At 51.4% G+C, this 21,396-nt stretch overlaps 1 protein-coding gene across 5 annotated transcripts in view; it reads left to right on the top strand.

Moving 5' to 3' along the window:
* ECE1 (endothelin converting enzyme 1) overlaps positions 1–21,396 on the top strand; it is a 132,027-nt gene that overhangs the window by 42,475 nt on the left and 68,156 nt on the right. For 2 of the 5 annotated variants that reach the window (XM_010364340.2, XM_030941866.1), the window contains exon 2: positions 13,054–13,140. In XM_010364340.2, coding sequence (XP_010362642.1) covers positions 13,054–13,140 — 87 coding nt within the window. Of the gene's footprint in view, positions 1–3,673; positions 3,852–12,723; positions 12,856–13,053; positions 13,141–21,396 lie in introns of those variants that run through there. The other 3 variants (XM_030941865.1, XM_010364339.2, XM_030941864.1) reach the window with 3 other exon arrangements.

The raw sequence follows: 21,396 nt of genomic DNA, 5'->3' as shown, positions 1-21,396 counted from the left end.
TAGAAAGCACCAGGCAAGTGGGGGCAGAAATAGCAGGAGCCTGGTCGGGTTGAGGAGATGAGGATAGAGAAATCGGCCAGCCCAGGGCCAGGGCAGGCTGCTGCTGCCCAGGAGCCAACAGCTGGGGCATTCTTGCCCCTTGGTGATTCATCTGGACAAGTCTGTCATTTGGGGAAGGTAGGGGAGGGGAACATAAGCATCACGGGGCAAAACATTGCCACATTTCCGTCATCACCTTCCACCTCCAAAGGGGGCAGGATGGGCCAGGGGAGGAAACTGAGGCCCAGGGAGCACTCGGCTTGAACTCACGCCAGGACTCCTGGCTCCCACTCTGGCGTTCTGTGCATTCCTCAAGGCAGGGGTTTGGGAAAATGGTCTGTGGTCATTTCTGGAGCCTGAGAAGGGGCATGGTGGGAAGGGGCCAGCAGACACATCAGATGCTTCTCTCTGGCTCTTATCTTACCTGTAAGTCACTGAGCCAGGGTCTGATATGCAGTAAGTGCCAAGTAAGTATTTGTCATTATTACTGGATTTTCCTAATTTGATCCTCACACCCAGTTCTGAGATACGTGCTGTTATCATCACTGTTTCACCAATGAGAAAGTCGAGGCTCAGACTACCCGGGTCACAGAGCCAGAATGTTGTTGGCAGGATTAAAAAGAGTGATGTATGTAGGGTGCTTAGCACAAGCCTGGTGCACAACAAGGGCTTGGTGTGGGGCCTGGGCCAGAAGAGGGGGAGGTGGCAGGACTGGTCAGAGAGGGCCTCCTGGAGGAGATGGCATGGGGCTGGACATGGGGAGCTTAGCCTGTTAAACTGCTGATTCCCTTGGGGCCAAGGTTGGTTCCTGACTAAGACCTAATGCCTGCTGGGTCTCTCCACTCTGAGAATGCACTGCCTGCTAGAATGCCATGCAGTTTGTGCTGGTGCTTGGGCCTCACGTGCTTTCCTGCAGCTCTACATCAGGGGAGCCCACTGAGCCTGGCCTGGAAGGGGCAATCTGGCCTCAAGGTGGCCATGTCACCTCTCTGAGCCTCAGTCTCCTCATCTGTCAAATGGGAACAGTGCTACCTACCACACAGGGTTGTGATGAGGGCCTGGCATCACAGAACTTGCAGGAGATGGCTGTTGAATTGGCCTTTTTTTTTTGGAGACAGGGTCTCACTCTGTCACTCAGGCTGGAGTACAGTGGTGTGATCTCAGCTCACGGCAACCTCCATCTCCCAGGTTCAAGTAATTATCCTGCCTCAGCCTCTCGAGTAGTTGGAATCACAGATATGGGCGACCACGCCACCATGCCTGGGTAATTTTTTTTTTTTTTTTGTAGAGATGGAGTTTTGCCCTGTTGCCCAGGCTGCTCTCTCCTGAGCTCAAAGCAAGCCCCCCACCTCAGCCTCCCAAAGTGCTGGGATTATAGGGGTGAGCCCCTGCACCCAGCATGAATTGGCTTTTTAAGAACAGAAGTCAGACACAGCCCCAAGCCAGCCTAGGGAAGCTCGGTCCATATGTGAGCTCAGAACCCAAACATTCTCACTCCTGCTTTTTGTGAATTCAGAACCCAAACATTCTCACTCCTGCTTTTCACCTGTTTACTTTGAGAGGGTCAGGAGGAGACACGCCCTCTTCAGCTTTGTCTACACTGGACATGAGTGCTAGGGAGCAAGTTTACCATTATTGTCCACCAAACCCAAGAGCAGCAAACACTAATGGAGCACTTGCTGTGTACCAAGCACTAACAAAGCGCCTTATGTTTTCATTTTACTCCAAGGAAACAGGCTCAGTAGCTGGATGTTGAGCAATCAGCTAGTGGTGCTGGAGTGGAGACTTGGACCTATGTAGTCTGGCTTCAGTCTACGCTCTTAAGAAGAAGAAGAAAAAATCTACCAGAAAGGAGCAAAAATAGTAATTCAGGGCTGGGTACAGTGGCTTAGGCCTGTAATCCCAGCACTTTGGGAGGCCAAGGCAGGCAGATCAGTTGAGGTCAGGAGTTTGAGACCAGCCTGGCCAACATGGCAAAACCCCGTCTCTACTAAAGATATAAAATAGCCGGGCGTGGTGGCACAGCGACTCGGGTCCCAGCTACTCAGGAGGCTGAGGTAGGAGAATTGCTTGAGCCCAGGAGGCGGAGGTTGGAGTGAGCTGAGTTTGCACTACTGCACTCCAGCCAGGGCAACAGAGCAAGACTCTGTCTCAAAAAAAAAAAAAAAAAAAAGTCATTCAGGGCAGTCTTTCCATTGCAAAGCCTTTTCACGCATGTGATGCAATTTTTGTCATTAGGACACCTGATGAGTGCGGTGTTACCATCCCTGTCTTACAGGTGAGGAAAATGGTCCCCAGAGAGGGACATGGCCTGCCCAGAGCCACCCACCTGACTCCAGGCCTGGTGTTCTTCTCCCTGCTTCTCAGCGGCCTCTTGGGGGGACAGTTGTCCAGCTGTAGTGGAGGCAGCCAGCAGGCCAGCAGCAGGGAACTCTGCGTGTCCCACAGCCCCCATGTGCTGCCTTCAGTGGGTGAGCACCAGCCTGGCCCATGCCATGGTTTCCTGCTTCCGCCCAACCCCTGATCTCAGAGCTTAGAGCCACCAGTTCTCAGAGACAGTTGAGTGATTTTTCAAACTCCATTCCTTAGAACCCCTGAGGGAGCTGGGTTCAGGGTCAGGATATGAGCTCATTGAGTGCCTAAGTGGCAGCTCAGCTCCACTTACATCTCTTTTGTATTTTGGGTTGCCGTGTTTAGTTTTTTAAATAAAGGGCGCTATGGGATGAAAGAAAATCTGTTTGCAAACCACTGTTCGGATCCAGCAACTACTTCCCCATTTTACAGATGAAAAATGGACAGCAAAAACTCATTTCTCCCCATAAATGACAATAATATTCAGGCATTGTTCTAAGTCTTGATACTCATTTTATCTTCACAAGCCTATGAGGGAGACACTGTTGGCATCTCCATTTTACAGATGAGGACACCGAGGCTCAGATGGTGAAGTAGCTTGCCCAAGGATTAAAATCCAAGGAGCCTAGCTCCCAAGTCCACACCCTCAGCTGCCCGTAACCTGACAGACATACTATCTCTTTGTGTCCTGAAGAGGGATGCTACTTGCTGAGGCCCACGGTAAGGCAGTGTCAGAACTGGGACCCAAATGTGGATCTCCAGCCTCCCAGCCCTATTCCTGTTCCTTCTGCTGTCCAAGACACGTCCTGGGCTGAAGAGGGAACTCTGGATCTGTCATTTTCTAGCTCTCTGAGCTTGGACAGGTGAATGGACTTCTCTGAGCCTGTTTTCTCACCTTAGAAGAGAGATAACAGTACATCATGAGGTCATGATGAAGATTAGACAGGATCAACCACATGAGTAGGCTGGCATGGGGTTCATGGATCCAAGGAGTCCCCAGAGCTTCCTGCCCCACCTACTTCCTCCTCCTTCTGCCCAGCCCTCACCCATTCACCCACCCACCTGTGTAACACAAATACTAATTACAACCAACTCCATGAGCTGCTTCCTGGTTGAGCACAATTAGCGGGCAGCTCAGTCGTCACCATTATACCATATCATTCAATGAGATGGGTTAACTTTGTCTTAAGTTGTACGTGATTAGATTGGCAAATTGTCAGGGAGCACTTGGTCTCTTCAGCTTGGGACTTCCCCAGCCTTGTCATCTTGCACAGCCCAGGACATCACACGGGAGCACAGGAGCATGAGGAGGTACAGGGGCATCTGTGGGTAGCCCTGGAGTCAGGGCCAGCTGCTTTCTGGTCTGCTTTGCAGTTTGTGCTTGGAAAAGATCAGAGTGGACAACTTAGCCCCTTAAATCCAGCTGGGAGGTGACACCTGAAGTCGTAAGGATGAAGCAGGTGAGGCAAGGTGGGTTAGAAGGGGGTGGTGACTGCCATCTTATCCAATGTAATGGGAAAACCTGGGTTAAAATCCAGGCTTTGCTGTTTACCAGATGTGTGACTTAAGGCGAGTTACTGACCCTCGCTGCACTCCAGTCGTTTCACAGTTGCAAGGAGCTGACATGTGCTGCCGAGCCCCAGGTCTAGTGCCTGGCACACCACAGGTCTTCTCTAGTCGTTCCTTCCCTCCCATGTGCTGCTTCTCTGCTAGGCACTGGGCTGAGGCCTTTCCGTGGCTCACTTTTTTAAGACGTGTAAGGGTCCTTTGGGGTCGGCACCATGGTCATCTCCGTTCACATCCGTGGAAAGATGTGAAAGCCAAAGCATAAAAACAAAGTGAAATGACTTGGTGAGGGCCACATAGCCGCACATGGCTGCTGGTCACTCTGTTGGGATGAGATGCTAGAAGCATGCTGCTGGGGAGCACCGAGGAAGGGTCACTGCGAAGCCCCGAGAGCTGCCTGGAGGAAAGCGCGTAAGCTGAGGAGCCAGCCGGAGAAAGAAGGCAGACTCAAACTCTTGAGGGAGCCAGGAGGGAGGATTTAGCAAGCCAGGCTAAGGTTCGTGAGCTTCATCCCGCCAGCTCCAGGGAGTCAGTGTGTGATGCAGTCCCTCTTTAGAAAGTCCTGCCCAGGCCGAGCGTGGTGACTCATGCCTGTAATCCCATCACTTTAGGAGGCTGAGGCTGGAGGATTGCTTGAGCCCAGGAGTTTGAGAGACCAGCCTGGGCAATATAATGAGACCTTGTCTCTACACAAAAAATGTTTAAAATTAGCTAGGCATGGTGCTACCCACCTGTGGTCCCAGCTACTCAGGAAGCTGAGGCAAGAGCATCACTTGATCCCATGAGTTTGGAGGCTGCAGTGAGCCATGGTCATACCACTCCACTCCAGCCTGGGTGACAGAGTGAGACCTAGTCTCTTAAAAAAACAACAACAACAAGAGCCATGGCTCACGCCTGTAATCCCAGCACTTTGGGAGGCCGAGGTGGGTGGATCATCTGAAGTCAGGAGTTCGAGACCAGCCTGGCCAATGTGGTGAAATCCCATCTCTACTAATAATACAAAAATTAGGTCGGGCGTGGTGGCTCACACCTGTAATCCCAGCACTTTGGGAGGCTGAGGCTGGCGGATCACGAGGTCAGCAGATCGAGACCATCCTGGCTAACACGGTGAAAACCTGTCTCTACTAAAAATACAAAAAATTAGCCAGGTGTGGTGGCGGGCACCTGTAGTCCCAGCTACTCAGGAGGCTGAGGCAGGAGAATGCTGTGCACCCAGGAGGCAGGGCTTGCAGTGAGCCGAGATGCTCCGTCACACTCCAGCCTGGGCGACAGAGTGACTCCGTCTCAAAACAAGCAAACAAACAAAATACAAAAATTAGCCGGGCATAGTGGTGGGTGCCTGTAGTCCCTAATACTCAGGAGGCTGAGGCAGAATTGAATCGCTTGAACCTGAGAGGCAGAGGTCACAGTGAGCCAAGATTGTGCCACTGCACTCCAGCCTGGGTGACAGAGCGAGACTCCGTCTCAAAGAAAAGAAAAAGAAAAAAAAGAAAGTTCTGCCAGGAGTTAGCCAGGAGCTGAAGGACTAAAGGGAGCTACAGTAGGAGATCAAGGGGGTCAGGAGGTCATCAGGGAAGGCATCCTGAGGGGACAGAGCCCCCTGGACAGAGGACGGGAGATGACTGATGGAGGCTGTCAGGCAGGTAGACAGGGTGGGCAGGTCAGTAACCTGTATCAGGTAGGAGTGAGAGGCTGCTGACCAGGTTTGGGGCTTGGGCATGGGGTGGCCTCCACAGCAGGCACTGAGGAATGGGCCAGCAACACTAGGTAAGACTTCCCATGTCCCCAGGGCCTCTGGCAGTTGAGTCAACACCGGGCCACATGGATGAGTGCTTCCCAGCGCTGTGTGTGTGGAGGCAAGTCTCCTGCTGCCAGCACATTCATGGGAGCCCAGCCCTGGGACTCCGTGCCACACCAGAGTGGTTGACTTACAGGCTGGCAGGGCTGCTGCCTTCTCCAAGGGGCAGTTAGCAACCTTGACCTCCTACCTCTGCCCTGTGCCCTTGGCCTTGGAGTATCTCCCTGAGTCTCACCTTGAGGCCTCCCCAGCCCCTGCCCACCTGCTGCCTTCCTATGCACAGGCCTTCAGTTCCATCTGAGCCTTTGGTGGTACAAAGGGGAGTCTCCCTCTCCAGCCCCCAGCAGTTATATCTGTCCCTCTCTTCCACATCCCAGATGGGTGGCCCGTAGCCTCTGAAGGAAGTTAGCCTAGGTTCCTGGTAGGAGGTACAAAAAAAGGGGGTGAGGCCCCGAGATGACCAGGAAGATCTGGGTTTGGGCTCCAGCTCTGGCAAGCTAAGCTGCTTCCTTTCTCTGAGCCTCAGTCTCTGCATCTGTAAAATGGGGATCCCAGGACTTATTCCATAAGGTGATTGTAAGACACAAGGTGCTGTAATCCCAGCACTTTGGGAGGCCGAGACGGGTGGATCACGAGGTCAGGAGATCGAGACCATCCTGGCTAACACGGTGAAACTCCGTCTCTACGAAAAAATACAAAAAAACTAGCCGGTGAGGTGGCGGGCGACTGTAGTCTCAGCTCTCGAGAGGCTGAGGCAGGAGAATGGCGTAAACCCGGGAGGCGGAGCTTACAGTGAGCTAAGATCTGGCCACTGCACTCCAGCCTGGGCAACAGAGCAAGACTCCGTCTGAAAAAAAAAAAAAAAAAGACACAAGGTGATTGTAAGACACAAAGAGCCTTGAGAACTGGGCAATGTCAAGGTCAATGACTATTTTGTTTTGTTTTATTTTATTTTATTTCTTTTTTTTTTTTTTTTTTTTGTAGTTGAGACAGGGTCTTGCTCTGTCACCCAAGCTTGAGTGCAGTGGCGTGATCTCAGCTCACTGCAGCCTCAACCTTCTAGGCTCAAGGAATCCTTCCACCTCAGCCTCCCAAGTAGTGGGGCCACAGGTGGATATCACCACAACTAGCTAATTTTTTTTTTTTTTAATTTTTCGTAGAGACAAAGTCTCACTATGTTACCCAGGCTGGTCACAAACTCCTGGGCTCAAGCAGTCTGCCCGCCTTGCCTCCCAAAGTGCTGGGATTACAAGCATGAGCGCCCGGCCGAAGGGTACATGATTTCTATTAATAACTCATATTTGACTTCTTGCTGTTGATATTAACCTCCATCACCTGGGCAGTCTGTTATTTTCACTGAGTTTACAGCAGGGCTAGAGTAACAACAAATGTTGGCTGAACTAAGGTCAAGACTGGAAAATCTGGATAAGGGCAGAAGCAAATGGGAGGGGTGGTGAGGAAGACAAGGAGAAGCAAGCAGAAAGAGGTGGCCTGCGCAGCGTGTCCCTCTGGTGCGGTTCACGCAGGGCTGGGCTGCTGGATGCCAGGCAGTTCATGTTCTAGCTTACTCGGTATTCACAATGGCCCTTTTATGGATGAGGAAACTGAGACCTGAGGGTGAAAACAACATGTCCAAGGTCACATGAGCCAGGAAACTTGTGATTGGGCTCAGGTCTGTCTTAACTGCCTGATAAATGTTGTTTCTAACTCTGTTCCACAAAGGATTCATGATAGGTTATAAATAAAATACATTCAGTAAAACAACATGCAATACCAAATGGAAAATCAGAATCACGGAAAACAGAGTGGAAAATGTGGACAAGGAAAAAGCTGAACATAAAGGCCAAGAAAGTGCCCATAGGCGAGTTTCTGATTTGGCTATGAGTTTCCTGGCAGCCAAAGAAAAAAGAGATACAAGCCGATTCCTGTTATCAAAAAGTAAAGAAGCAGTTTACACTTTCAGGAACTTCATAGTAAATTTTAAAATGAGTTAATCACATGGAAATTTCTCTGGTGAAAAATACTGGGAAGTATAATGGATAATGTAATAATAATAAATGTCAAATGGCATATCTTTAGAAGTCATAGCCATATTTTTATATCTTACCCCTTGCCCAAAGTTGTTTGTCTTGGTTTTTTTTTTTTTTTTTTTTTTTGAGGCAAGGTTTCGCTGTGTTTCCCAGGCTGGTCTTGAACTCCTAGCCTCAAGCAATCCTCCCGCTTCGGTCTCCCAAAGTGCTGGGATTGCAGGCATGAGTCACCATGCCCAGCCAAGCACTTTATCTGTATTACCTCATTTAAGTGTCACCACAGTCCTATGAGGGAGGTACTATTATTATCATCATCATCCTCATTTAACAGATGAGTACTGAGGCACAGAGAGGCTGAGTCACTTGCTAAGGGTCACACAGCTGGGAAGTTCAGATTGGGGATCTGAAATAAGGTTTAGATCCAGAGCTTTTACCCGCTACATTATAGCATCTTTCAAATATAAGTGTTTAGCTACCAGATAATATGAGTGTGTTTTAGATGATATGTGAAGATTTCACAGATCCCAGCCAATTACCAGCACCAAAAGTAGTAACTGAGGGGACTTTGGCCACAAAGGGCAGAGCGTCTAAGGAGCTGAGGCTTAGAGACAATGTGAAAACAGCTGTGGAGGGTGTGGCTCAGTCCCAGGCCTCAGAATTTCACTTATGGGGCTTCCGTTTTCCACCTCACACCCCAAGATGCCTTAACGATCCCCCGCCTTTGGCCACCCAAACACAAGAGCCAAATGAGTGACTAATGTCGTCTGGGCAAAGGGGGTCATGCCCAGGTGCCACCAGGCCAGGAGGCTTTTGTTACCAGAAACCTGTGCGTGTTTATATTTCTCGTTTCTGCTCACCCCAGGCCTTTGATTTCCCAGGGTGGAGTTTCCAGAGCTGGGCACCGAGGCTGTCGTCACTTCCTTTGTGCGGCTGGGGCACTGGGGACTGAGGACGGGGCAGTCCACAGGGAGCTGTGGTTCCACCCCTCCACTCTTGGTTTCTGCCAGGCCCTTCTCATGAACACAGACCCAGATTCAACCCAGATTTCTCCTCCACGACTGCACAGTGCCAGGAAGGGAACTGAGAAGACCAAAGCAGAGGTTCTTTTCCTTCCCCAACGCTCTCGGGGCCAGGTGTGGCACCCACAACCGCAAATGAGACAATTAGGGAGAATAAGTGGTGGCTGCCCCGCCAGCTCAGAGCCTGTCTGCCCAGGGCACCCAGACTCTGTGAGGTTCCCACCTGAAGAAGCAGTTCCACCTCCCACAAGGAGCACGGGACCAAGAGTCCAGGACCCAGGTTTGAGGCCCAGCTCTGCCGCTTTCTCGCCGCAGGGCTCAGGTTCTCTGGAGGCAGCGTAATGGAGTCAGTGGGTTTGGCAGGGGGAAGATTCACATCCTGGCTCCCTCAGTCTCCAGGCAGGTGACTCGGGGCTGAGGGGTAAGTCCTTTCTCCTCCCCGACCCTTGGTCATCTCATTTGTAAAGCAGAGGTGATGATTCCCATCTCAGGGACGAGACACTGTGGGGTTAGGAGAGAATTTGTCAAGTGGCCTGATCGGTTTTTGGTCTGTCCAGGCCCTTCCCCCTTTCTGTAAGCTGGAAGTGATACCTGTGAGCCTGAGGCTCTAGGTGGGTGTGGGGAGCCATTGAAGTAGTGAATGGAAGGCCCTGGGTGAAGGGCCCCAGGCAGCTGTTGAAATGTTACTTACCCACTGTGGACTTCCCACCAAGCAGAGCCCACCAAGCCTTTCCCATCTGAGATGGGTTCAGTTTCACTGAGGCAGGCATCTCAGGAAGGGGCCCTTGGCTTTTGTGTGCTGAAAAATAACCAGTGCTCCATCTCTGCTGATTTCTGCTTGGGAGTTCCATGAGCTTCCTGCATCATCTGTCCACAGACAGGCTGCTGCAGGGTAGACATCAGAGCCCCTGGGGTGGCTTCCGGCCTCCCTCCCTTGCCTCCCGCCTTCGCTCAAACATCTGTAGAGGTTCCAGCCCCAGACTAAGCCCTTAAGGAGACAGGGTCCCACGAGACCGAGCCTCTGCCATCCGGGTTCTGTCTAAAATGCTGTGTGCAGTAAAAGGCAGCATGGGGTAGGGTGGCTGTGTGGGGACACAGAGCCAGGGACCAAATGCTGTCGGGGTCCCCGGAGGGTAGTCAGGAGAGCTTGCCAGAAGGGGGAAATCTCTGAAATGAGACAGAAGGAGGAGGAGCCATCGCTTAACCGCACCTGGGCAAGTTACTTCCCTGAACCTCAGTTTCATTCTCTGTAAAAGGAACCAGTGATACCTGCTTCCCAGGGAAGGGTGAGAAGCTTAAAAGAGATGGTGGGTGTAAAAGGACTGACAAATCCCTTACACCACCCGGGTGAATCCCTTACACCACTCAGGTGCCCAGGGGAGATGTTCGGTGAACTGAACTTCTTTTTCAAGTCTTTTCCTCTGGCGATTGACACCTGGTATGTAGTATAACCAAGAGTCCTATTCTAGAAAAAGCCCATCTGCAACCCAGCAGTAAGTGAAGCAGCCTCAGAGCCCCCCCTCTCTCAGGGATAGGTAATGGAAACTCCTGCACCCAGTGGGAGTGAGGCAGAAGTCTCCAGAATTCAGACTCTTCCCATGCACCCTGCCTCCCCAGGGCCTGTGACTTTTAGATGTGTTCCCTATTTCTGTAGGTATTATGAAGTTAGATGCAGAAGAATTCTTGAGAACTTAAAGGCACTTCCCCTCTACTTGTCCCCCCTTTGATTTTAACAACCGTTTGTTGAGCACCTGCTCTGTGCCAGGTGATGGAAAGTCTCTTTTCAACAGGCCAGACAAGGTCCCAGCCCCAGTAAAGCTGTGGATTCCGGGGAGGGGCAGAGAGTGTGATGATAAAGACATGAAAACAAAACAAAACAGCCTGCAACAAGTAGTATAAAGGAAAATGAACAGGATGCTGTAATGGAGAATTTGGGGGACTGCTTAGGGCTCCTGGGACATTTGAGGAGGTGCTAGGCTGAGATGTGAAGTTGGAGCTGACCATGGGAGGAGTAGAGAGGAGGAAAAAATGTTCCAGACAGAGACAACAGCAGCTACAAAGGCCTTAGGGGAAGGGGAAACCTGTAGAAACTGAGGAACTGCATGAGGAGGTCAGGGGGCGGGTAGCACAAGATGAGGGTCCAGAGTGGGCAGAGGCCATGGGGCCCAGTGAAGGGTTTGGATTTGACTCCAGGGACAGTGGAGGGGTTTTAAGCAAGGGAGTGGTAATATCAGAATTTTATTTTTATTTTATTTATTTACTCAGACAAGATCTTGTTGTGTCGTCCAGGCTGGAGTGCAGTGATGCAATCACAGCTCACTGTAGCTGCCACCTCCTGGCTTCAAGCGATTCTCCCACTTCAGCATCCCAAGTAGCTGGGACTACAGGCATGTACCACCACACCTGTAAAAAAAAAAAAAAAAAAGAAAAAAGAGAAAAAAGGGGTCTGTGCTGCCCAGGCTGACCTAGAATTAGACTCGTGATCCTCCTGCCTCAGCCTCCCAAAGTGCTGGGATTACAGGTGTGAGCCACTGCACCCAGCTAGATTTCTGTGGGGTTTTTTTGTTTGTTGGTTTGAGATCGAGTCTCACTCTGTCACCCAGGCTGGAGTACACTGGCACAATCTCAGCTCACTGCAACCTCTACCTCCTAGGTTCAAGCAATTCTCCTGCCTCAGCCTCTTGAGTAGCTGGGATTACAGGCGCATGCCACCAGGCCCAGCTGATTTTTTGTATTTTCAGTAGAGACAGAGTTTCACCATGTTGGCCAGGCTGGTCTTGAACTCCTGACTTCAAGTGATGCACCTGCCCTGGCCTCCCAAAGTGTTGGGATTACAAGCGTGAGTGAGCCACGGCACCTGGCTTCAGCCAGATTTCATTTTAAAGGCTCACCCTGGCGGCCGAGGGGGCTGTCAGAGGGCAAGAGTGGAAGCCAGGAGACCATTAGGAGCCACTGCCCTCACTGTCCCTGTGATGTCAGGCCCCTCACCCCTCTAAACCTGTTTATTCACACATATGTGTGATGGTGAGAATCACATTTGGAATTAACAGAAATGTACTTTGCAAAGTTGAAAAGTACTCATAAATGCAGGGATTCCCATCTTGCTAGAAGTGGAGAGTCCTTTGGAAATCTGCTGGGTTAGACCTCTCTGGGGTTCTTGATTGGGACAGTGCTGGGGCTGAGTCCCTAACTGAACACCTCATATCTGAGAGAGCCCCCTTTCCCTGCTTAGGGTTACAGGAGAGGGCTCAGGGGCTGGGGGGAGGGGGCACCTGGCTGAGGCTCAGACTCTTGATGGGGAAGATGGGAAAGAAGGGTCCCCTTCCTGGCTGCTGACGTCCCTTGGAGCAGTGGTTCTCTTGTGTTGCAGGGAAGGCGACACCTTTGAGCACAGGGGTGACCACCGGACCACCCTGCAGCCATCCAAATGCGCACACACAGCTCTTTCATCCCGTGTCAGGGAGTTAGATGAAATTTTCTGAAACTCATTCACAAACTCTAGCTTAAAGGCCTCTGAGCTAGAAAGGGGAACTGAAAGGGGACACCTATCTTTTTACTCCACCTTTTTTGTCTGGTCTTTCTAGCATTAACCCCCTAGACACACCTAAGGGCTGATGCTGAGGGGAACCTGTCTTGATTGCTCTGGGCCAAATCGAGGGCACCTTCCTGACACTTTTGTTATCTGCCACTGGGGACCCCATTGTTGAAGGGGGACTTAAGATTTTCACGAAGGAGAGCTCACTGTGAGGGCCTTTCCTGCCTGCTAGGGGCTTCAGTTTGGGGGCCTCCTCTCCCGACCTCCGGGGAAGGGAGGGGTCCCCATCTCCCCCAGGCCTCTCGGGGCTTGTGGTCTCCCCGGGAGGCCGGAGGTTGGGAATCGGGCGCCGGCGCACTGATCAGGCCCCGCCCGCGAAGGTGGTGCAACGCCTGGTCCGGCCCATCCCATCCCGGCCACCCGGGCAGCGGGACCAGGCGTCTGGGGCGCAGCATGCGGGGCTTGTGGCCGCCGCCCCCCGTGTCCGCCCTGCTGTCGGCGCTGGGGGTGAGGCGGGTGCGGCCCGGAGGGCGGGGGCGGGAGGCGGGCGGGACCCCTCCCCGCACGGGCCGCTCCGTGGGCCGGTCTCGGTCTCGGGTGTCCTAGCTGGGGCGGGGCCCGGTAGCGGTGGCGCCGGGGTCGGGGCCGCTTCCCCAGTCGGGCACGAGAGCCATGGAGGCGCTGAGGGAGTCCGTGCTGCATTTGGCCTTGCAGATGTCGACCTACAAGCGGGCCACGTTGGACGAGGAGGACCTGGTGGACTCACTCTCCGAGAGCGACGCGTACCCCAACGGCCTGCAGGTAGGCGCCCTTCGCTCCCTCCCGGTGTCCCGGCCCCCGGGGTCCAGGGTCCGGGCATGCGCGCTGCTGCTGCCGCGCCCCCTGTCCCTACCTACCCCGCCTCTTCCCCTCCCCCGTCCCGCCATCCGGGAGGGGCCGCGCCTCCGCGCAGCTGGAGCTCCGCGCGGAGAAGCCTTCCGGAGCCCACCAGTTTCCCCTCACCTGCCCCCGCCATCCCCAGATCCTCCCGGCCACCTGCTTCTGGGGCCACAGCCCAGGTGGCAGAGTTGAAAGCACCCCCGAGACCCGAACTGGCCCAGTTCCCTTTCCACAGAAGGCACAGTTTGTGAATGTCCCGGGACTTGCCCAGGCTCATTACCGGCAGTCTACAGCTTTTCTGTTTTAGCGTGGAAAGCCCTGCATCCCTGGAACCCACTCCCCCAGTCCTGGGCAAACTGGGAAAGTTGGTCACCTTATCCGGGAGGCAGTACCACCCTCTTCCTCTTTCCCACCCAATACCTGAGTTTCCTGGGGCCAGGAACCTGTCCTCTGCCCCCTCTCCCTGCCACTTTTCATCCTACTGAGGAAGTCCAATTCCTCCCCTCCCCAGGGTCTGCGCCTGTGGGCGTCTCATCTGCCCACTCCTGGGGAGGGCCCCACCCCCGTCCCTGCCTTGTGACAGGACATAGAGCAAGGCTGCTTTCTGCCCTCCCCTCCCTGGGGGGATGCACTGGGACAGTTGTGGCCAAGACCTCAGTGCTGGAGGGGTTTGGAGCCAGCCAGGTGCATGGGAAGGTGTTGGAAACGATGCGGACACCCCAGGAGACCCAGTGATCTGGCTCTTCAGAAACCAGTGTAGAAAGAGGAGCTGGGGCACCCCAGTTCCCAGAGGACTTCTGCCAGGTAGACCAAGGGAGGTATTCGGGAGAATCTTGGGGGCGCTTGGTGAACTGGCACACAACCCTTCCCAAAGGCGAGCTTAGGATGAGTGGACACTTAGGTTGCCAGGCCCTCTCCACTCAGACACGCCTCTTAGAAGCGAATAATCCTCCCAGTGCAGGGAGACACCATTGATGGAGTTCCTCCTCCAGGAGTCAGGCCCAGGGGACCCAAACTCATGGTCCCGAGTGCTCTACCCACTGGGATGTGGTACCCCTGCTTAACCTTCAGGAACACCCCTGAGAGCTGTAGGGATTACTGTCCCCACTTACAGATGTGGAAACTGAGGCTCTGAGAGGGGCAACCACTGGCCTTCGGTCACAGAGCTAAAAATCCAGGAGCGACACATCAAACCCCGTCTGTCTCAAACCTCTTCCCAGTGGACTGTTCATAAGAGGCTGAAGCCAACAGGAAATTAGATTTCTGGGGCAGGTGCTTTTCCTTTCACGAATCAAAACAGAATCTAATCAGCAATGTTTTTCAGTCTCATCTTCCACAGAATGGTCTAAATATATCAACACGAAAGCATTTCAGAATTCAGCAAAGTAATATGCCGTGTTGCTGTTATGCTCACAGTAGCCTGTTTGGGGTATAGCCTTTTTTTTTTTTTTTTTTTTTGAGACAGAGTCTCGCTCTGTCACCCAGGCTGGAGTGCAGTGGCCGGATCTCAGCTCACTGCAAGCTCCGCCTCCCGGGTTTACGCCATTCTCCTGTCTCAGCCTCCTGAGTAGCTGGGACTACAGGCGCCCGCCACCTCGCCCGGCTAGTTTTTTGCATTTTTTAGTAGAGACAGGGTTTCACCAGGTTAGCCAGGATGGTCTCGATCTCCTGACCTTGTGATCCGCCCGTCTCGGCCTCCCAAAGTGCTGGGATTACAGGCTTGAGCCACTGCGCCCGGCCGGGGTATAGCCTTTTTAAGATGAAGTAGCACATTTGTCTGGGGAGGGCCCCCGGCCAAGCAGGGGGAGCCCTGTCTCTGAAGCCAGCGACCCAGGTTTGAATTCTTACTCCACTCATGACCTTGGGCAGGTGGCTTAATCTCTTTCATTGGTGATGCCTCACTGTGAAATGGATGTTAGGGAAAGTGGATGTCATGCATATTATACAGGGCCTGCTAGGATTATTGTTTTATGGCCACGTTATTGATGATAAAGGCGAGGTACAGAGAGAGGTTAGAGACATTCCTGGGGTGGCATCGCTGTTGTCTATGGTCGGAGTTAGTGTCGGTGTCCCCAAATGGATACATTTTCCACTTTCCTTGTAGGAAAAAGCAAAGAGGTTACCCAAGAATTTGGGGCATTTTTGTGGGTACCCAGCTTGGCTTGCATGGCGCCGCCACAACTTCCCCAACGTGAGCATAAATTAGCTAGTGCTTGCTTTTCTGAGTCAAGAACCCGTTCATCTCCATTTATGAGGCAGAGTATTCTATTAATTTAATGTTTTCAATCATTGTTTTTTTTTTTTTCCCGCAGTGTGAAAGCTTTATATGCTCACTTGGGGGAGAAAAAAAGATAGTCAAGTATAAAAAGGAATTAAAAACGGAGCAGTAATCCTGCCACTTGGAGATAACAGTTTCTAATTTTTCACACTTGTATGTATATATTTTTAAACATAGTTGAACTTACTCTAAATATACAATGTTATATCCTGCATTTTTCATTCAGTGCCACTTCATAAGCATCTTCTACATTGTCAGAAACTCCCAAAACATGCAGCCATTAAAAATCGTAACACCTCATGGTACCAACATATAAAACTATATTTATTCAATCCACTGTAGTTGGACCCTTAGGCTCAATTGCTGTCACTCTGTGGGTGACCCATTTTTTAGCTTTTCAGATTATTTCCTTTGGGCCGGTTGCTAGCAGCACAACTTCTCCCTCAACTTTATTTATGTTTATTTATTTATTTTGAGACAGAATCTCTCTCTGTTGTAGAGGCTGGAGTGCAGTGGCGCGATCTCAGCTCACTGCAACCTCCACCTCCCAGGTTCAAGCGATTCTCCTGCCTGAGCCTCTGGAGTAGCTGGGATTACAGGCGCACGCCACCACGCTCGGCTAATATTTGTATTTTCAGTAGAGATGAGGCTTTGCCATGTTGGCCAGGCTGGTCTCGAACTCCTGCCCTCAGGTGATCTGCCTGCCTCGGCCTTCCAAAGTGCTGGGATTATAGGCGTGAACCACCACGTCTAGTCTGCACTCTCAATTTTAGACTTTTAAGAATAGACCCTTCACCCCAAATCCTTTCTCTTGATGGACAGCTAAAAAATAAGCTATTTGATTTTTCAAGATTTTGAAGTCCATTAGTCTTAGGAAGTCCCAGGTGATCAACACCAATAACTAATAAATGGAAACTTGCATTTTTCAGCCAAATTTGCCACATTCGTTACTTTATTACTTGCCACATTTATTTATTATTACTGGACCTGCTGGCTAGTGTTGAATTTAACCAGAGCAAAATTCTACCTGTACCTCACATGAAAGCATTTTTCTTTTTCTTTTTCTTTTTTTTTTTTTTTTTTTTTTTGAGACAAGGTCTCACTCTGCTGCCGAGGCTAGAGTGCAGTGGCGCAATCTGGGCTTACTGCAGCCTTGACCTGTGATTCTCTCACCTCAGCCTCCCAGATAGCTGCAACTACAGGCACATGCCGCCATGCCTGGCTAATTTTTGTATTTTTAGTAGAGATGGGGTTTTGCCATGTTGCCCAGGCTGGTCTCGAACTCCTGGCCTCAAGTGATCCTCCTGCCTCAGCCTCCCAAAGGACTGGGATTACAGCCACCGTGCCTAACCTTTTCTTTTCTTTATCCCGTATTTTAGGCACAAATTACTTGCAGTCTACTAAAGTGAGTCACTCTAGACCAAGCACAGAATTCAGAGGCAGTTAGCTCTAGCTTGGAGCCCAGCTCTGGCTCTTCTGGGCTGTGAGACCTGAAAGCAACTCACTTCCTCAGCTTCCTTTGTAAAATGGGGTTAATATTATTACCCACCTCTTGGAGCTGTTGTAAAGGCTCAAACGGGACAGTATGAGGGAAAGCATTTTGCATAATGCTTAGAAAAAGGATCTGGTTATTACGAGGATTATTATAGAAACTCACTATGGGTGACATGATATAATAATATACATCTAAATATGTTAGCTTTCTCTCTGAAGCCTCTGCTCTGCTAAAGCCAGCTGCCTGATCTTCCCACACCTGAACATACACCATTTCAGTGGCAGGAAGGGAAACAGCTGAAGTTACACCTGCAGCCTGAACTGAGGAGCAGATGGCCATGTCTACCAAAACCTTTGAAATTCATTCAATTACTTCTAACGATCTTTTTTTGTTGTTGTTAGGAAAAAAGGAAAGGTGAGATATTAAATTCTTAGTTATGGTTTTCTCATTTTTTTCCCACCTTGCACAGGCTCCCCTCCCCTCCCCTTTGCCTTCTTTCCCCTTCTTTCTTCTTCCTTCTTCTTTCTTTTTTTTTCTTTTTTTTTGAGACAGAGTCTCGCATTGTTGCCCAGACCGGAGTGCAGTGGCACAATCTCAGCTCACTGCAACCTCCACCTCCTGGGTTCAAGCAATTCTCCCACCTCAGCCTCCCCAGTAGCTGGGATTACAGGTGCGCACCACCATGCCTGGCTAATTTTTGTGTTTTTAGGAGAGATAGAGTTTTACCATGTTGGCCAGCCTGGCCTCAAACTCCCAACCTCAGGTGATCCACCTGCCTTGGCCTCCCAAAGTGCTGGGATTACAGGCATGAGCCACTTTGCTGGCCCCCAGCCCCTAATTTTTATATGTATTTTGTAGAGCCAGTTTCTTACTTTGTTTGCTCTCTCGTCTGGGCTTGAGTGCATTGGCGTGATCATGGCTTACTGCAGGCTTGAATTCCTGGGCTCAAGCGATCCTCTCACCTTAGCCTCCCAAAGTGCTGGGATTACAGATGTGAGCCATCATGCCTGGCCAAAGCTGTCTTTTGAGGGTGATTTCAGGGACAGGCCCACTCAGTGCTTTAAAAAGACATGTCTCTTTACCTGTAGTTATCAACTCTGTTTGCCTGTTAGAGCCTTGAGGTTCTAGAGTCTGAGAGGTCATACCTGGAACCTCATCCACCCTCCTCATTTTAGAGATGGGAGACTGAGGCCCAGAGACTGCCCAGCAACACGCAGTGGGATATTTGACTTCTCGGGGTTACCGTCTTTCTCCCATGCTGTGGGGAGCTGGGTGTTCCTTCTGGGAGGCAAGGAAAGCTAGAAAGTACTTGATCAGCCTTTGACTCTTGCTAAGATGTGAGGAGTGCCCTCCCCTACCTACAGCAGATCATACTTTAAGCTGTTACCAGTCATTTAAAGTCAGTCATCTGGATGGGGTGGCAGACAGGGCTCAGGCGGAGACAAGAGGACACAAGGACATGAGTTTTGCTCTGGACTGACCCCAGTACCTCAGCCAGAAGGCCGCCTCATGGAAACTTTACTGGAAGAAACTTCCCCAAACTGACTTTGCGGCACTTCCGGAGGCAGGGTTCCTCGCAGGCTGGGCTGTCACAGTCGACTTGCTCTCAAAGGCTTATTTACTCCAGGGAGCGGAGCCTGGTGCCCCTGCCAGCGCTCCCGGGTGGCTGGGCTTCTGGGCTGCAGACGGGTGGGATCCCTGCTAGACCCTTGGCCAAACCACTCCCATCGCTGCTTCCTGCAGCCCAGGTTGCTGAGTTCTGCCTTCCCTCCCGACCTGACTCTGAAAACCTGGCTTCGCCTGGCTCCCCACCCTTTCTGCTCCTGGCTTGTCTCCTGGGCCCCAGGCAGTGGGCCCCGTCCTCACCTGTAGAACTTGTTCTTGCTGTAAGCCTAGGTGAGCCAAGCACTCACTTCTGTAACCAAATATGTGTCCCGGATTAGGGCTTTGTTCCCTTGGCTGTGGAAACCCTGGGAACTCCTGGCTGGATAGCGCTGCTCTGTTTCCCTTACTCTAGCTCTCTCACTCTCTCTGTTTCTCTGGCTCTCTCATTTCTTTGTCTTGTTCTCCACCTCTCTGTTTTGAGGGCACCACCTCCCTCTCATTCTCTTTCTGTTTTCCCGACAATAAATAGGAAATTAAGCCCACCAGTGAGCTGAGCATCTACAGCAGTTCTGCGTCTTCCAGGCGTCAGCGCTGCCTCTTAGCGGATGGTCACTTCACAGTACCCTCTCCTGAGATGGACCGGGCTGCCCACCACCAATCCTCCTCAGGATAGAATTGGCTGCTCGGGCCAGTTCTACCATGATTGACAGGACCTCATTTCCAAAAGAAAACTAAGAAACCACTCACATCTCCCTATGCTGTGACCTCATCTCACGGATCCCCTCCACAGTCCCATGAAGGAGGCTGGGCAGGTGTAACAGGGATGCAAAGAAAAGAGACTCAGCCGAGGCCAGCAGCCATTGGAAGCAGATCGATGCCCTGACTCACAGCCCAGCCCTTTCCACTGCACCCAGGAATTGGCCAACCTGCCCTGGAGAGGCCTCCTGATCCTGGTCCAGTACCTCTAGGTGACTTCTCCCGCACCAGGAAGAGGCATCTGGATTCGTTCTGCCTTCAGAGACAAGGCTCATCCAGAAACCATGAGGCCCATAGCCTATAATACAAGTCAAGCAAAACTTGACAACAAAACAAGACAAAGGTTAAAAACTGCATTTTCAAACTCCATTTGCTATTCTTGCCTGAAACTATGAATTTTTAATTCAATTCTGGCTTAATTTTAATTTAATTTTGCAGTGAATACCATCTGTTTTGATTTAGCACTTTTCATCAAACAGTGAAGGGCAGCTCCACCTCCTGCCCCTGCAGGAGGGTAGCACGTCCTGGTAGGCCTGCAGCTACCAGTCCTGGAGATGTTAGTTGCCTCCCTGTTCTCTCTCCTCTCTCTTTGCCTTCACGCCCCAACTTCCTGTGTTTCTTCTGGTACTAACGCTAATACCTATTCTTAGAAATGTTGTGAAGATAGGCCTGGCTCAGTGGCTCATACCTGTAATCCCAGCACTTTGGGAAACTGAGGTGAGCAGATCACCTGAGGTCAGGAGTTTGAGACCAGCCTGGCCAACATGGTGAAACTGTCTCTACTAAAACACAAAAATTAGCTGGGCGTGGTGGCGCACACCTGTAATCCCAGCTACTTGGGAGGCTGAGGCAGGAGAATTGTTTGAACCTGGGAGACAGAGGTTCCAATGAACAGAGACCTCCCCACTGCACTCCAGCCTGGGTGACACAGTGAGACTCCGTCTCAAAAAAAAAAAAATTTAAAAAAGGAATGTTATGGGCCAGGCACTGTGGATCACGCCTGTAATCCCAGCATTTTGGGAGGCTGAGGCGGGCAGATCACGAGGTCAGGAGATTGATTGAGACCATCCTGGCTAGCACGGTAAAAACCCATCTCCACTAAAAATACAAAAAATTAGCCAGGCATGGTGGCACGTCCCTGTAGTCCCAGCTACTCGGGAGGCTGAGGCAGGAGAATCTCTTGAACCCGGGAGGCCAAGGTTGCAGTGAGCCGAGATGGCACCACTGCACTTCAGCCTGAGTGACAGAGCAAGACTCTGTCTCAAAAAAAAAAAAAAAAAAAAGAATGTTATGAAGACAGAATTGCACCATCAAAATGGAATTAATATGATCCCAGGCACTTAGCCCTCAAGTGTTTATTTGCTGCCACTATTCTTTTTTTCTTCCCTCTGCCTCTGTTTCTTTCATCCTCCCCCTTCTGTTCCTTTCTTCTCTCCCTTCTCTCCACAGATGACTTTGCTCCTTGCTCCTAGCTATCTCCTGTCCAGATAAGGTGAGGTTTCCCTGCATCCCAAGCCTAGTGGCTGTGTCCTTTGGCTCCCTGGAGCCAGCACCAGGCATAGGGTGCTGGCTTTTCTTTTCTTTCTTTTTTTTTTGTTTTCAAGACAGGGTCTCGCTCTGTCATGCAGGTTGGAGTGCAGTGACGTGATGTCTGCTCACTGCAGCTTCCAGGTCCCGGTTTCAAGCAATTCTCCCACCTCAGCCTCCCCAGTAGCTGGGATTACAGGCGTGTGCCACCATGCCCAGCTAATTTTAATATTTTTAGTAGAGACGCGGTTTCACCATGTTGGCCAGGCTGATCTCAAACTCCCAACCTCAGGTGATCCACCCACCTCACCCTCCCAAGGTGCTGGGATTACAGTCATGAGCCACTGTGCCTGGCCTCTTTTTTTTTTTCTTTTTTGAGATAGGGTCTTGCTCTGTTGCCCGGGCTGGAGTGCAGAGGCACAATCATGGCTCACTGCAGCCTCGACCTTCCAGGCTCAAGCAGTCCTCCCGCCTCAGCTTCCCAAGTAGTTGGGACTACAAGTGTGTGCCACCATGC

Source organism: Rhinopithecus roxellana, chromosome 12 (genome assembly GCF_007565055.1).
Source record: "Rhinopithecus roxellana isolate Shanxi Qingling chromosome 12, ASM756505v1, whole genome shotgun sequence".
In the NCBI taxonomy this organism is placed as follows: Eukaryota; Metazoa; Chordata; class Mammalia; order Primates; family Cercopithecidae; genus Rhinopithecus; species Rhinopithecus roxellana.
This window is presented reverse-complemented; position numbering and strand designations above follow the sequence as displayed.